Here is a 15,945-nt window from a genome sequence, read left to right on the forward strand (position 1 = left end):
GGCCGGGGCAGGGCTGAGGCGGGGCGGGGGCGGGGACAGGTGTGCCACCCCTGAGGCCCGGCAGGGGGAGCCCGCTAGGAAGCCCAGGCAGGACTGTTTCTCGGTAAATTGGGGGTGATTTTACCCTGCGGTTTTCGAAGTTTTATATCATATCAGACTGTCACCTTAATCAGTTTTGTCTTCTCCCAGATGCTGAACCGTCTTGAATATGTAGTGAACGAATGAAATCGGCTGTTTATTTTTATTGTTGTTATAGCAACCACTACCGTTACATAATGCTTTTGATAGCAATTATTCATTTCCTAAGTATTTTTCACATCTGTCCTCTCCTTTCCATCCTCACTTACAATGTCTTAGCCAAGGTAGTGAAGAGAGTTCTGTCAAACAGAACTGGGTACCTAGTGATAAGAGAAAAACTTTTCATGCAATTTAAGATCTTGTTGTTGGACAAAGGTAGTGGAGTCTTTGCCCGATGTTCTCAATGACCAATTCCTGAAATATCCGGGTTACGAAAAGACAGTTTATTGCTAGGAGTGATGTAGGATAGCCAGTGGTCTATCGGCCCCAAAATCTGACTCCCTGACTGCAGTAATTCTGATAGTTTTATAGTATTAAAAGATGGGCAAATAAATAAATAATTGGGGGAACAAATGTTGAAATGAATTGAGTAGATTGAAATCGTAGTGAACGATGAAAGGGCATGGTAAGGGGGTACAGAAAAAAAATAGAGGAAACGAAGGTTAAAATATATTGAGTAGATGGAAATTCTAGTGGTCGATGAGAGGGAGGGGTAAGGCTATGGAATGTATGAGTTTTTTCTTTTTTCTTTTTATTTCTTTTTCTGAAGTGATGTAAATGTTCTAAAAAATTATCATGGTGATGAATATATCACTATGTGATGATATTGTGAGCCATTGATTGGACACTATGCACAGAACGTTTGTATGTTAAGAATGTTCATGCTTGTATGTTGTTTTGGTTTGATAATGCAAAATAAATTAAAATAAAAAGAAACCAAGTTCTATAGAGACTCGAAGTCAATTAATTGTCATGACACAGATTAATGACGTAAGAGTCATAAATTCACTTACTACTAGCCATTAGCATCTGCATATTATCTGCTATGACTGCTGTATCAGATTGAAACTGTTGTGCATCCCAGAAAGCCATGTTCTTTAATTCTCATTCAGTATTGCTGGGTGGGAGCTTTTTTTATTGTTTCCATGGAGATGTGAGCCACCCAATTGTGGGTAGTAGCTTTTGAGTAGATGGTTTCCATGGAGATGTATCTCCACCCATTCAAGGTGGGGTTGCTTACTGGAGCCCTTTAAGAGGAAATCATTTTGGAAGAAGGAAGAAGCTTCAGCACCAATACAGCACACACAACCAGAGATCTTTAGAGATGCAGAAGGATAACACCCCTGGGAAGCCTTAGGAAATGAGAAGCGAAAGCTAGCAGACATCACCATGTGCCTTCAGCTGACGGAAGTGTTCCGGACCCATCAGCCTTTCTTGAATCAAGATACCTTCCTTGGATGCTTTAGTTTGGACAGTCTCATGGCATTAGAACTGTTAACTTGTAAGTTAATGAATTCCCCTTTTTAAAAGGCGTTCCAGCAGCTTTAACAAACTAAACCAACTGCTTTCTAGTGTGCACATACACAGTAACACAGGGAACATTTTTATATACTCTGAATTTCCCATCAAGTTCATGTATTTTCTCTCCCCAAATACTTAATTAAATATTTAAGGATCATATGAGATTTTTTTAGTGAATTTGATAAATTGATTGTAAAATGTATATGGATATAGTAAATACGCAAAAATAGACTAAATAATTTGAAAAGAGAAACAAAAGGGAGCATAGACTTACTCTCTTGGGCAGCATTATATATTATAAACTAATTATATCAAAATCAATATTGTAATCAGGAATAGACAAATCAGTTAACAGAATAGCATCTGAAACTGACCCATGCATATATGAAAATCTGATATAAGCTACAGGTGGTATTTCTAAATTAAGAGGAAGTTGATGAACCATATAATGAATGTAGTTGGTACAACTGACCATATGGAAACAAGAATAATACTGGGTTTTCCCTCTCTTTCCTCAAAATAATAAAGAATCCATGTTATATAATTCTCACTATATTATGTGGTCAATAAAAAGAGTAAGTAGATTTATGTGTAAAAATATCAAAAGATCTTCAAACTATAAGGTAAAAAGAGCACGTTTCATAAAAATATATACAACACAATCCTATTTGTGTGCATGTTTGTGTGTGGGGAGGACAAACTCCAAGCCCCAATTATGCCTGTACATATGAATGCAAAAAAAAAAAAAAGATGGGCAGGTTTTAGGATAATGAGCACAATGGCTCCAGATGATGTAATTAGAGGGGATCTAATTATTAAGCTGGCTCAGACTGATTACATGCTTAGTCACAGAACATATGTAAGAAAATGATGGCCTTAATATGATGATGGGAATGATTTTTAGTATTTTAATGAGGTATAGGTGACTTACAGGTTAAAGTTTAAGCTATTACGCATGTCAGGTGGGCCCATTTTGATTAGATCTAGCTTTGGTTATCAGGATAACTTTTGACTTGGGGTGTATTAGTTCTGGGCTGACCCAAGACCTTTTATTAATAAACATTACGGGCTATCTTTAGTGATCGTAAGACTCTAAAAAATTCAGATAAAATGGGTACAAGTGAAGATCACTTACAAGGTCATTACAATCACAAGGGCACAAGACAAAGGTTGTACAATCATTATTAGAGATCAAGTCACCTGGATTACAGGTCAGAGATTTCTGTTATTTCCTCTGTCTACTCTAATATACCAGAAAGCAAAAAAGGAATATCTATATAATGATTCAGCAATCATAATCATCCCCGAAATCCTAACTTATCAGTTACAATCTCTCAGCATTATTGAGCAATTCATGAGTTGGGCAGTGTCAAACTGAGGTGCTGTAGAAGGGACTTCCACTGAAGGGGTAGAAAAGAGAAGGGCAACAGTGGAAGAAAATGAGGAAATGTTCTGATTGGCTGACAGTTAACTTTCTATTTCACTGGGAGGCTTATAAAATGGAGAGCAGAAATACATTGATTAGTGTAGTATGTCAGTCCATTCTGACAAGCTATGTCTCCTGGAAGAAAACATGTCTCCTGGCAACATCCCATGCTGGTGGCCATTTTACTTAACGCAAGTAATCGCAGGCATGTGACTGATCCTCTCAGCCTTGCTTACCTCACCTGTAAAATGGAGATGTTAAATCTAGTGTCAACTTTATAGGGTTGTTGTAGCATAAACAAGACCATGTGTGTAATAGATTCAGTAAGTGCTTGGTTTAAAACACTCCAGCTATGATTAAAATCATTATTCAGGACTTCATCACATTTCTGCAATAGATTAGAATTTCTAACTAGTTTTAGCTGCAGTGTTGTTCCTCCAGTACAAAATGATATGGGATATCTAAGAACGAATCAGATCCAGAGATCCTGGAGTCGGTCTCCTGTTTATAATCCATCTGTGGCTCCCATGTGCCTTTAGGATAAAGTCCAAACTTCTCAATATGTATGGTCTACTAGTTCTGCCCTGATCTACTATGATCATTTCTTAGAATATTTGCATCAATTCAGAAAAAGAAATAAAAAGAAAAAAGAAAAAAACCCATACATACCATACCCCTTACCACTCCCTTTCATTGATCACTAGCATTTCAGTCTACTAAATTTATTTTAACATTTCTTCCCCCTATTATTTATTTATTTTTAATCCATATGTTTTACTCATCTGTCCATACTGTAGATAAAAGGAGCATCAGACACAAGGTTTTCAAATCACACAGTCACATTGCGAAAGCTATATCATTATACAATCATCTTTAAGAAACGTGGCTACTGGAACACAGCTCTACATTTTCAGGCACTTTCCTCCAGCCTCTCCAATATACCTTAACTAACAAGGTGATATCTACATAATGTGTAAGAATAACCTCCAGAATAACCTCTCGACTCTGTTTGAAATTTCTCAGCTATTGACACTTTATTTTGTCTTATTTCTTTCTTCCCCCTTTTGGTGGAGAAGGTTTTCTCAATCCCTTGATGCTGAGTCTCAGCTCATTCTAGGATCTCTGTCCCATGTTGCCAGGAAGGTTTACACCCCTGGGAGTCATGTCCCACGTAGAGAGGGGGAGGGCAGTGAATTTGCTTGTCGTGTTGGCTGGGAGAGAGAGGCCAAATCTGAGCAACAAAAGAGGTTCTCTGGTAACTCTTAGGCCTAACTTTAAGTAGGCTTAAGCTATCCTTTGTGGGGATAAATTTCATATGAACAAACCCCAAGATTGAGGGCTCGGCCTATTACTTTGGTTTTCTCCCTGCTTGTGAGAATATCAAGAATTCTCCACATGGGGAAGTTGACTTTTCCCTCTTTTCTCATCATTCCCCCAAGGGGACTTTGCAAATATTTTTTTATTCACAGTTCAAATCACTCTGGGATTTACTGGAGCATCACTCTGGACAAACCTACAAAATTTCATGTCCTATTCGAGGTTCCATGTATTTGTGGTGTTCAATTAAACTGTTCTCATAAGTTATATTAGGAAATGCACTAGTCAAATTATAAATTTTGTACCAAATAAACATTTTTTCCTTTAGTCTTACGCATAAGTTAAAGTTTTAAAATATGAATTACCATCTATTTTCAACACCCTGCAATATTGACATTCCTTTGTTCTTCCTCATGCAAAACATTTTTTAATTTGTACATTTAGTTACTATCATTACACACTCTAGACATTCCTGGATTATAACATCTCAGTCTTTATCATCTGTCTTTCCTTCAGATTTCATTTGTGCCCCAAGCCCTCCTCCCTCTATCATTCTCACATTTAGCTTCATTCAGTGTATTAACATATTGTATAACAGTTAAGTATTGTGCTATCCATTTTTGAATTTTTAGCAATCAGTCCTGTTGCACAATCTGTATCCCTTCAGCTCCAATTACCCAATATCTACCCTATTTCTATCAGAAAGTATCAAGTTTTATAAGTTGTTTTTGTTTGCTAAAGTTGACAAATTGCATTATACCAGAAATGGGTTAGCTTTTACAGTAGGGATTTATTAACTTACACGTTTACATTTCTTAGGCCATGAAAATGTCCAAATCAAGGCATCATCAAGTGATTTCTGGATTCCTCTGCCACATGGCGAGGCATGTGGCCAGCATCTGCTGGTCCCTTTCTCCCTGGTTCCATTGCTTTCAGCTTCTGACTACCCCGTTTGTAGCTTTCTTTCTGAGCTTCCACGTGAGTCCTCTCCCAGCTTCTGAGGATTTTTTCTTCTATGAGCTTCTCTGGGTTTGTGTGTGTGAGTGTTTAATTCTGTGTCTTTTATCTTCTTACAAAGGACTCCAATGAAAGGATTAAGACCCACCTGGAGCATGTCTCTCCTGAAATAACCTAATCAAAAGGCCCCACACACAATAGATCTATCCCACAGGAATGGATTAGCTTTAAGAACATGGTTTACTGGGCTACATGCAGCTTCAAACCATCACAGGACTGATGATGGAAACTGACAGGTGAAGTGAAGTCAGGATGGGTTGTTATTGGGGCTGAGATCTGAATGATGTAAAGCCAGCTTCATAAAGATCTGGAGAAAGAATTGTCCAGGCAAGGGAAAAGCAAGTGGGAGGGCTCTGAGGCTGGGAATGAGCTTGGTGCATCTGAGGAACAGAAAGGCCTATGTGACTGGGGCACAGTGAATGAAGGGGAGAGGGGCTGCAGATGGACTGGAGTTAGGGTGGCCAGATGTAGCAAATAAAAATATAGGACCCACCTAATTAAATTAGAATTTCAGATAAACAATGAAAAATGGTACATAAGACTCTTATCTAAAAGCATATTCATTGTTTATCTGAATCCACATTTAATTGGGCACTGTATTTCATCCAGTAACTTTAATTGGAAAGGATCTCTGCTTCTGACAATATGGGGTAGTTAAGAGTATGAAAATTTTTCACACTGTAAGACAGCTAGAAATGACAGCAGATTTCAGGAAGGAAAAGGAAAACCCACAAGTCAAATATTAGAGGGAATTGAAAACAAGTAGTAAACTAGCTTCTCGGAGTCATGGAAATCCTACAAGCATTTAATAAGACCAGGACCTAGAGCCTTAGGTTTCAATGGCTACACTTTGTCCAGGAGACAAAGTTTTTGGTATGCATTAAGTTGGAGGTTAGAACAGAAACCTTGCTATACAAGTCAGGCCCCTCAAAAGGGGCACCTATCTCTCAGAATAGGTGGGCTAAGAAACAAAATCTGTCTGTTGGTAAAGGGGAAGAGAGAGAGGTTTAGCTTCTGGTGAAGAGGAAAAGTCTCTACTGAAAATTTGTAACCCAGCAGAATTTTTGAAAGAACCCCCACCCCCCACTCCCCTAATGAGTAGACTGAAGAACTGAAGAGAGAATTAGTGATCTGGAAGAGAGATCCAAAACAATTGCCTAGGAAGTTGATCTGAAATGATAAGATTAAAAGTATCGGAGAGAGATTAAGGTACATGAAGAAGAGAATGAGAATAATTTATCATATAATCTAACTGAATTCCAGATGGAAAGACCAGCAAGAATGGTCTTATTTTAAAGGTAATACTTCAAGATAATGAGAATTTTCCAGAATTTGTATGAAACAAATCCAAAGATGTGGGATGCACAACAAATCCAAGAAGGCTAAATAGAAAAAAATTATACACCTAGATACAGTTAGTCAAATTACAGGACAGCAAAATAAAGAGAAGACTTAAAAGAATGGCGAAAGAATATGCTAAAGGAAAACCAGCTAAACTGACAGCTCAACAGTAATGGCAGAAGGCAGAAGTCAGTGGGATATTTTCAAAATCCATTTGGGATTTTTATACAATAAAATTATTGAAAAGAACAAGGACAAAAACAAGATAATTTTGGGCAAACAAAACCTGAAAGCATTAGCCACCAACAAACTCCTATTAGAAGAAGGAAGAAGTAACCCCAGCAGGAAAGTCTGAGGTACAGGAAGGTGTGGTGAGCAAAAATACAGTAAACATGATGGAAATTTAAACAAACATTGACTTTGCAAAATAATAATGATGTCTAATTTGGAGAGTAAGCATTCTAGATTTAAAATATTGAATGAAAATAGTACTTAAAATGGGAAGCTAGTGATGGGTATTACAATGTTTCTAATGTAGAGATAGTACCTGTGCCAGTTTGAAATGGTTGTGTACCCTACAAAAGCCATGCTCTTTAATCCTGATTGAAAATTGTAAGGTGGGATCTTTTTGGTTGAATTATTTCCTTGGAGATGTGACAAACCTGATTTTGGGTGTGATCTTTTAATTAGATGGAGAAATGACTCTGCCCATTAAAGGTGGGCCTTGATTGGCTTACTAGAGTCCTTTAAAAGGGGAAACATTTTGGAGAAACCTCAGATGTAGATGTTGACATAGATGTTTGGAAATGCAGATGCTCCAGGAGACACTAGGAGCTGAGAGAGTTGACAGAAGCTAGACAGGAACCAAAGTGACAGAGACACAGACATTTGGAGATGGACAGAGAGAACAGATGCCTAGACATGGAGGTCTGAAAAGGCAGAGCCCCACACATGTTGCCATGTGACTTCCTGTGAGATGCTAAGCAAGCCAGAATCCAGAGCTGCGACCTTAAGGAGCTAAATGAAGGCCCACAGATGCTTAGAGAGGAAACCACTGGTATCAGAAGCTGGAAGCAATGAAACCAGGAACAAGGACCAGCAGGTGCCAGCCATGTGCCTTCCCATGCGACAGACATTGGGCTTTCTTGAGTCAAGGTATCTTTCTCTGGATACTTTAGTTTGGACACGTTTATGGCCTTAGAACTGTAAGTTTATAATTTAATAAATTCCCTTTTTAAAAGCTGTTCCATTTCTGTTATATTGCATCTTGGCCGCATTAGCAAACCAAAACAGTACCTTCAAACTTTAAGTATGCATGTCAAAATAATAGGGCTAGTTACTCAATGGATAGAAATAGAGTACATAGATTCAAATACTGTGGAGGGGAAAAAAGGAATTTAAAAATTCTTAGTTAATCCAAAAGAAGGAAAAAACAGATAAAAAAGAATTGGAGAGGATCTTGAAAAGGTAGGCAGGAATCAGATCATGTAGGATCTTTTATGCCAAGCACAAGCAGTTTGGTATTTATTCTAACTGAAATAGGAGACCATTAGAAGGTTTTTAAATGGGAGTGATGAAATACGATTTATGATTTTAGAGATGACTTCAACTTCTAGATGAAGGGTAGATCCTAGAGGGTCATGTGAAGAAGCAGGGATACTAGTATAAGACAGTGTAAAAGGTAAGAAGAGCCCATATTCAGGATGTATTTGGTGGTAGGCCCTTTGTCAGGACTTGCTGAGAGAATGGATGTGAGGAATAAGGGAAAGAATGGAATCAAGTTAGCCCCTAGATTTGGGGCCTAATTGACTGGGTGTACATATTACCCTTAACTGATCTGGAGAAGACTGGAGAGAAGCTGGGGTAGATAAAAAGGATTCTGTTTTGGACATATTAAATTTGAGGTGTCTTTTACATAATAAAGATAAGAGTCTGGACTTCAGGGATAAGAACAGGATTTGAGATATTAATTTTGGAGTTATCAGAATATACATTATAAATTATTATAAGTAAGATCACTTACAGAGGGAAAACTGATAAACATGAGGTCTATTCAGATTTTTTCCCCTTTCCTCATTCATATCAAATCTCCCCTCCTCTCCCCACCGCTTATGGCTCTGGGAGGCTGCGAGGACTTCAAGAAGTTCACCAGAGCCCTGGACCAGCTGGCTTCTGAATGACTGGGTCAATGGAGAATCTGTCAGAAGAATGGAGGAAGGAGAGAGTCACAGCCAGCAATTACAGGCTGGTGGAAATTCTTTATTATTATGAGTGGCATTAAAAACATCCCTACAAACAAAAATAAGGTATTGGTGGTCGAGAGTTGAGAGGCTATTCTGGAGGCTACTCTTACGCAAGCTTCAGCTACACACTGCTGAGCAAACCATGTTACCATGGTTTGCCAACCCCCTACTGAAACCATTCCTGCAAACCCTAAAGAACACCTAGGGCTCTATCTAAGTTTCAACAAAGGTTCCATGCACTATTATTACTTTCCAGAAAACTACAACCTCCAGGTGTGTTCTTAGGCCAGATAAATCCTGAAAACCAGAGGGCCCAGCCTCTCCAGAACATCAACTAGTTCCATTACCCATATTATTGCCAGTGCTTTCCAACATAAAAAAGTTAAAATGGGCATAGTCCAAATACCTGTAAAGACTGGGAGAAAGATCAAAGGAGAAGGAAGAGTTATAACAGAGAAGATAGGATTTAACAAATGAAAAAGGCTGCTGAATCATTATATCAATATTTCTTTTAGTCTCTAGTGTCTTAGAGCAGCTAGAAGTAAAAACCTAAAATTGTGGAACCATAACCCATACCAAACCCTGAAATCTGTTCTATAAGTACTTGTTACAGTGTACTCTGAAATGTTTTGCTTTTTGTTTACATATATATTTCACAGTAAAAGAAATCCCTGCAGCTGGGATGGTTGGCTGATAACTGCAGTTAGGAGAAATAATAATCCAAGGTTCATTATGATTTAATAGGATTTGAGAGGAATGGCAGGTATTTGTTAGTTAGATTCAGTTGTTAACTTGGCCAGGTGAGCATACCTAGTCTTGTTGCTGTGGACATAAGCCAACTGTACGTGAACCTCATCTGTTGCCAATTACATCTGCAGTCAGCTAGGAGGTGTGTCTGCTGCAATGAGTGATGTTTGACTTAATTGTCTGGTGCTTAAATGAGAGAACGCAATGTAGCACAGCTAAGCAGCTCGGCATTCCTCACTCATCTCAGCATTTGCAGCTCTGCCCAGGCCTTTGGAGATGCAGAAAGAAGTCACCCCGGGGAAAGTTGTTGGAACCCAGGGGCCTGGAGAAAGACCAGCAGAGACCATCCTGTGCCTTCCATGTAAGAAAGAACCTCAGTGGAAAGTTAGCTGCCTTTCCTCTGAAGAACTAGCAAAATAAATCCCCCTTTTATAAAAAGCCAATCCGTCTCTGGTGTGTTGCATTCCGGCAGCTAGCAAACTAGAACAGGCAGGGTGATTGCCAATCTTTAATACCAACAGGACGTCTTTACAGGGATTTTATAGCCTACTTCAGTAGTACTCTAGTTTCCAGGTCCCATATCTCCCCCATCATACAGGAGTGGTGTGTATCTAAAACTCTAGACTGGGGGACTTCCAAATATACAATTGTTTGTATATACTAAGCAGTCCTCAACATGCCTTGTGTACAGGCTTGGTGAACATGTGTTCATAAACCACATTTTGGAATACCTTTCACACCCTGGTTAAAATCTCAATTTTGATTTATTTCTCTCACTTTACCTACCTTGATTCTGGAAGGTCCATCTAATTCAAATGTTACCTTCTCTTAAGATTCTTCCCAGAGCCACCCATATTTAAATACTCTCAGGCTTTGTAGATATAACTCTTTCCAGGCCTTTACTTATAAAGGCAAAAGCAAATTGAAGAAAGATTTTTAAAAATCACCCACAACTAGACAGAGGCATTCATGTGTAAAATATATCTCTCATCCCTTCCCTAGTTTTGAGCATCTTCCCCTTCACCATTTAATTTCTGAAAAAAATTTAATAAATGAATTGGGAATAAAAATGAAAAAAATATAATAAAACTGAAAATGCTAAAAATTATAGTATTACTCAGAGTTTTGAATAATTTAAAACCATATCTCATACCATATCCTGAAATGACCACAAAAAACCAGAAAGAAATAGAATAAAATATTAAATTACTGGAAATGGAAGAACTTTCAAAGCTTAGAAGCACATTCAAACTAATAAAGAAAAGATGGGCAGGTTTTTATTTGGTAAAGGATAAGTTTATCGCAAACTTAAAGGGTTGCTGTCTATGTTACATCAAGAACTCATGCAAAGCAATTGAAAATGTCCAATGAATAAAAGGGCAAAGGACGCGAAGAAATAATTTACAAGAGGAAATGCAACTGGTGACCAGCAGGGGCAAAAAATGTTCTATCTCATTATTGATTCAAATTCAAGCAAGAGGGTCTGCCTTTCACCCTTTAAATTGGCAAGATGATAATGCTAAATGCCAATAAAGATGTAATAAAAGTGTGAATTGCTATGACCATTTGGAAGGTGGTTTGATAATATGAATTGTGACCCATGGAAATATTCACGCTCTTTGACCCAGCATTTCCAAAAATTTATCTCAGGCAAATAATCCCAAATATGGACTGGGAGGGGAGTTTAATCATGGCACTCTTTAATATGGGACAACTGTACACAGTCCAGTAACAGGAATGGTCAAATATAATATATGTACTTGACAGATGTGAGTGTAACCACTAAAACACAAACCTTGAAGGAAAGGAAGTACTTTTCCATATTTCACTTACTTTAGCTATGCTATTCTCTTTTTTGTCTTATGGTCTGTCAAGTGGGGGCTGCCTCTCCTCCCTGGGTGAGATGATGCTTTTGGTTCTTTTTGTACAGTGACAATGACATCTAGACAGGCCATTTGGAGGCATAGTCTACTTGAAGTTTCCCTTACCCATGGCCCTGCACTGCCTCAGGGGGTCGGGCATAGAGGGGTCCCTGCGAGCCCCATCAGGGTGGGCACTCACTCTGAGAGGGTAATGCACTCTTATTTTATAGTTTCACTCAAGGAAGAAGTTAAGGGACCCTGGCCACCCAGTCAGAATATTCCTTTATCTTATTTGGGACATTCATGGATGGAGACTTCTCTAATCATTTATAGAAACATGCAAGTAAAATTACTAAACAAAAGAGGGATTTCAATAAGAGACTTTAAAATGATTCATGTTCTCCTTTCTGGTTGCAGAAATGCCTTTCTCCCTTGTAGGGGACACAGACCCTCTTGGCATAACTTGCTCAAGAAAACACAGCCTGCTTCCAAGAAGGAACACCAGCATTACAAGTGGGATGTGAGTACATGTATGGGGTTGGGTTGTACGGGTGTGGTTCTCAGGCTCTAAGGAGATTTTGTTAAGGGCCTTCCACAATATTTTTATACTATTAAATACATGCACACACACATGTATATGCAAGGGTGCTGGCTAGTGAAATACCTTAGGAACACTGACACACTCATGGTGGTTCCCAGATGTGCTTTCAGGGTAGGAGGTGGGTAATGGGTAAGAGCAAGGCTCTGGGGTTAGGCTGATCAGGGTCTGAATTCAGATTCTGCTACCTATGTGATCTTGGGTAAGAAGCTCTCCTTGTGGGTAAAAAGGCCATGTGTGAGAATTAAATGAGGTAACGCATGTGCAACCAGAAGCACACTGACTGGCAGATAGTGAACAGTTAGGAAACAGCAGCCCTCCGTAAAGGTGCTGCAAATAAGGTCCTACGTGTAACTAACTGTATTTGCTTGTCAGCGTTGGGAATCTGGAATGTCCAGAGCTATAAGTTGCTCTGGGAAATGTGATTCCCCAATCCCACCCATTGCTCCCACCCATTCTGCTGCCCTGTGTTGCACAGATTTCCTGGGGAGGGGAGGGCACTGGCAGAGAGGGACACAAAGGGGAGAGAATCATAAGACATCTGGTCCCCAGCCCAGCTCAGGGTCTAAACTCCTCCCCTCTAAGAAGATGTGGGCATTCACACCACTTTTATACAGAACCCAGAAACCCTGGAAAAATGAAGTCTGAGCTCTGTAGCAGGTGTGAGACATTCCCTAGAGACCCCAAGAAATTATGGGGATACTCTGCAGGGGCTGCTGCCCTCCATAGTACCCACAGGCTGAGAAGGCCTAGGGATAATTGTACCTTGTTAAGAATGAAAAAGCCAGTAGATTGTAGTCTTGTGATAGCCAGGTGGTAAATTACAGATATTAAGAACTGGGGAGGAAAGAAGAGTGAGCAAAGGCTTAGGCTGTGTGCCAGACTTGACAGATGAAAATGTATAGATTTGCTATGGGATGTATCAGCAACTGATCAAAGCCTTTTGGCAATAGGCTTCTAGCTCTTGTTTAGAAATTCTTTCATGATGAAATATATCATATGAAAGACACATAAAACAGGCTTCTAGTTTAAAATTAATGTCATTGAAATTATAGGGATGGAAGAGCTAAATTATTCACTTTAGAAATCAGGAATCTAAGGCTCAGAAAAATTGAGATTTACCCAAGTTTGCAGTAAAAGTTTATACTTTTGATTTTTTAAATGAGCCAATCATGCTGTTTCTCATTTTAGACTTTTTATACTGCTAACAAACTGATAATCTTATTTTTAAATCTCACTCAAATTCAATTTAGTAAATAATTCTCTAGCATATACTTTTTAATTTTTTAATATTTTATTTTTTAGCATATACTTTTGATAGATGTCATATGATAAGACTCTCTAGATTTCATCTTTCTTAAAACTTCAGGTGATTTCTAACTATGAAAAAAATGGTATAAAGTAAGCTTCAGTGAATACTTGAGGTAAAGAAAAGAGCAGTCGGTCCATTATCACAGAATCCATTTATTAATACATATGTTGGGAAAATGATAAAATGTCTTATGTTCATAAATTGTACAAATGCTTCCTTATGTTAAAATTTAACCGGTATTTCCATTTTATTTATATCAATGTTAATTTGTTCTTGAAGCTTTCTAACATATAATGAGCAATTTTCCTTAACAGAGACTATTTGATTTTTGTACTGTAAATTTTAAAAAGGAAAATGAATAACAAATTTATTAAATAAAGCATATTATTTAAATATTCTAATTGGAATTCTAAATGAAATGACTGTTCTTTTATTAAAGCATGAAAGTTTAGGCAACAAAGCAAAAATCTTTAAAATTATATGAAAACCTAGGCTTATAGAAAAGCCCTCCTTCCTGGCTGAGAGGGTTTTGAGTCTATTTGAAGTCTGGAAGCAGTGGAATGCTACTCGGCGGGAGGAGTATGTCACAGATGACCAGATTTTCCATCCACCTCTCTCTATCCTCTGGGATAACGCTTGTGACTCAGATTGCAGTTACCTGATCAAATGATCCGTTAATTGGGTCTATATTTCTGAGAGAGAGAAAGATCTGTAATTTATGATCAAAGTCAATGGCTCTAAATTGAGGTTCCTTGTATTTTCTGGTCATCTTGCTTCCCAGGTATGTTATGAGTTCACATCGCTCCACAAACCACTCCATCTTCTTCTTATACTTTTTTCGTGTGTATTCAGAACCTTTGGGATTAAATGCTGTAGAAAATTTCACAGAATTGTGAATGTTTCCTGTTATTTGGTGAATCATTAAAGCGTGTGTGATGGAGCTGCATAGCTATAGCTGAGAAAATATCCAAATCCCAAAGAAAATTTGGGGATTATTCTATTTTAAGTCATAATTGCCTCTATTCATCTTCCTCTATTGCATGGATTATTGAGAGCTGACAATATTATTTAGAGGCCACCCTTTAAAAACTAAAAAATCAGTTTTGATATTTTCATTTAAATATTTTCCACCCAAACTCATACCCAACCCCAGCCAAGTGACTCCAACCCAGCTCAACAATCCTATTTCTCATACATACTACATTTAATGTTCTGTATAATATATTATTTTTAAAAAAGACATACCTTTTAGATGAAATGCTATAAACAGTAGTGCAGATCTCCTTATACTTAAGAAGGGGAATTTGGGCTTAAAGCATCCTGCTGCATTCATTGCTTTAATTAAAGAAGTTGCGGTACCCTGCAGGTAGGGAAAAATTTAAATAGTGTATATTTGAGTTTAATTCTTCTTTTAGTGGCATATAGATAATGCTTGCTCTTCTTAACTAGCCCCCTAGAGTTGGAGAGGGGGCTTATAAGGATGGTTAGATGACCACTTAGCCAACAGAATAGAACACAAAATACATTTGATTTGATTAGGGAAGATGAAAATGTGAAATTAGCCAGCTAGGTGATGGATATATGAGCTTCATTACACAACCCTCTCTAATTTTATATATGTTTGACATTTTCTGAAATAAAAAGACATAAAAAAAGAAAGAAGAAGACATTGGGCTTCAAGTTATCTTAGCCCATCTCAGCTTCTGTGCTCAGAAATAGCCAGAATGCCTGCCCCATCAGGATCCTGGGCCACCTGACAAGGAATTCCAGAGACCAGGGTTATCACTGCAGTCAAGATTCTCAAGCCCAGAGTGGGCAGACCAGGTAAGAGGCCCTCCTGATGAAATATGACCTCAAGAGAACACTCTTCTCTGGGCGACCTCATGTTGCATTTTGATGTTAAACTAGACTGAAGGCTAACCGTCTAGACAAATTAAAAAAAAAAAGTGGTTAAGAATTTGCAAGAAAGTTATTAAATTGGGCCTTAATTGTAGAATTTGTTTAAAAATAGCTTTTAAAGCTTAGCCAATTTTTAGAAAGAGTTATATCAGGATAAATAAATTGTGGCTTGATAGATGGCTTCATCTGGATTTTGGTCCAAAACATGGGCCTTATGATGATTCGGTCATAGTCGTGCTGCAACTCAACTCTTTTGAGCAGTGAATGAACCTTTCAAGGACTGAATCTGCACATTTCAAATTATGAACAAGTTTTACAGACACTGAAATTAAAAAAATAAGAACCAAACTGCATATCCAAATTAACTGTATATAATTTTATGATGATCTGTGCTCTGTTCACTTAGGGCAGATATTTGGGAATTAGCTATGGAAGGAAGGGCTTTTCACACATTTTGTTTTTAACAGTCACACATGAACAAAATAGATTGAGTGGATTTGCAGTTTAACATCAGAATATTCTATCTTGAATTTCTTTCCTTTTGTTTTCCTTTTTTGGGTGCATAGGCTGGGAGTTGGACCAGG

General features: G+C 38.1%; 1 protein-coding gene and 1 long non-coding RNA gene across 9 annotated transcripts in view; one reads left to right on the forward strand and one right to left on the reverse strand.

The window, feature by feature from the left end:
• Window positions 1-30: 30 nt before the first annotated feature.
• LOC143685055 (uncharacterized) overlaps window positions 31-15,945 on the forward strand; it is a 57,817-nt gene continuing 41,902 nt past the window's right edge. For 2 of the 3 annotated variants that reach the window (XR_013176348.1, XR_013176346.1), the window contains exons 1-2: window positions 31-103; window positions 11,970-12,072. This is a non-coding gene — a long non-coding RNA (uncharacterized LOC143685055). Of the gene's footprint in view, window positions 104-11,969; window positions 12,073-15,106; window positions 15,283-15,945 lie in introns of those variants that run through there. The other variant, XR_013176347.1, reaches the window with a different exon arrangement.
• AK9 (adenylate kinase 9) overlaps window positions 13,618-15,945 on the reverse strand; it is a 193,565-nt gene continuing 191,237 nt past the window's right edge. For all 6 annotated transcript variants that reach the window (XM_077162638.1, XM_077162637.1, XM_077162635.1 and 3 more), the window contains 2 exons: window positions 14,708-14,822; window positions 13,618-14,332 (listed from right to left, as the gene is read on the reverse strand). In XM_077162638.1, coding sequence (XP_077018753.1) covers window positions 14,106-14,332; window positions 14,708-14,822 — 342 coding nt within the window. In that variant the 3' untranslated portion in view covers window positions 13,618-14,105. The remainder of the gene's footprint in view (window positions 14,333-14,707; window positions 14,823-15,945) is intronic.

Source organism: Tamandua tetradactyla, chromosome 5, assembly GCF_023851605.1.
Source record: "Tamandua tetradactyla isolate mTamTet1 chromosome 5, mTamTet1.pri, whole genome shotgun sequence".
NCBI classification, from domain to species: Eukaryota; Metazoa; Chordata; class Mammalia; order Pilosa; family Myrmecophagidae; genus Tamandua; species Tamandua tetradactyla.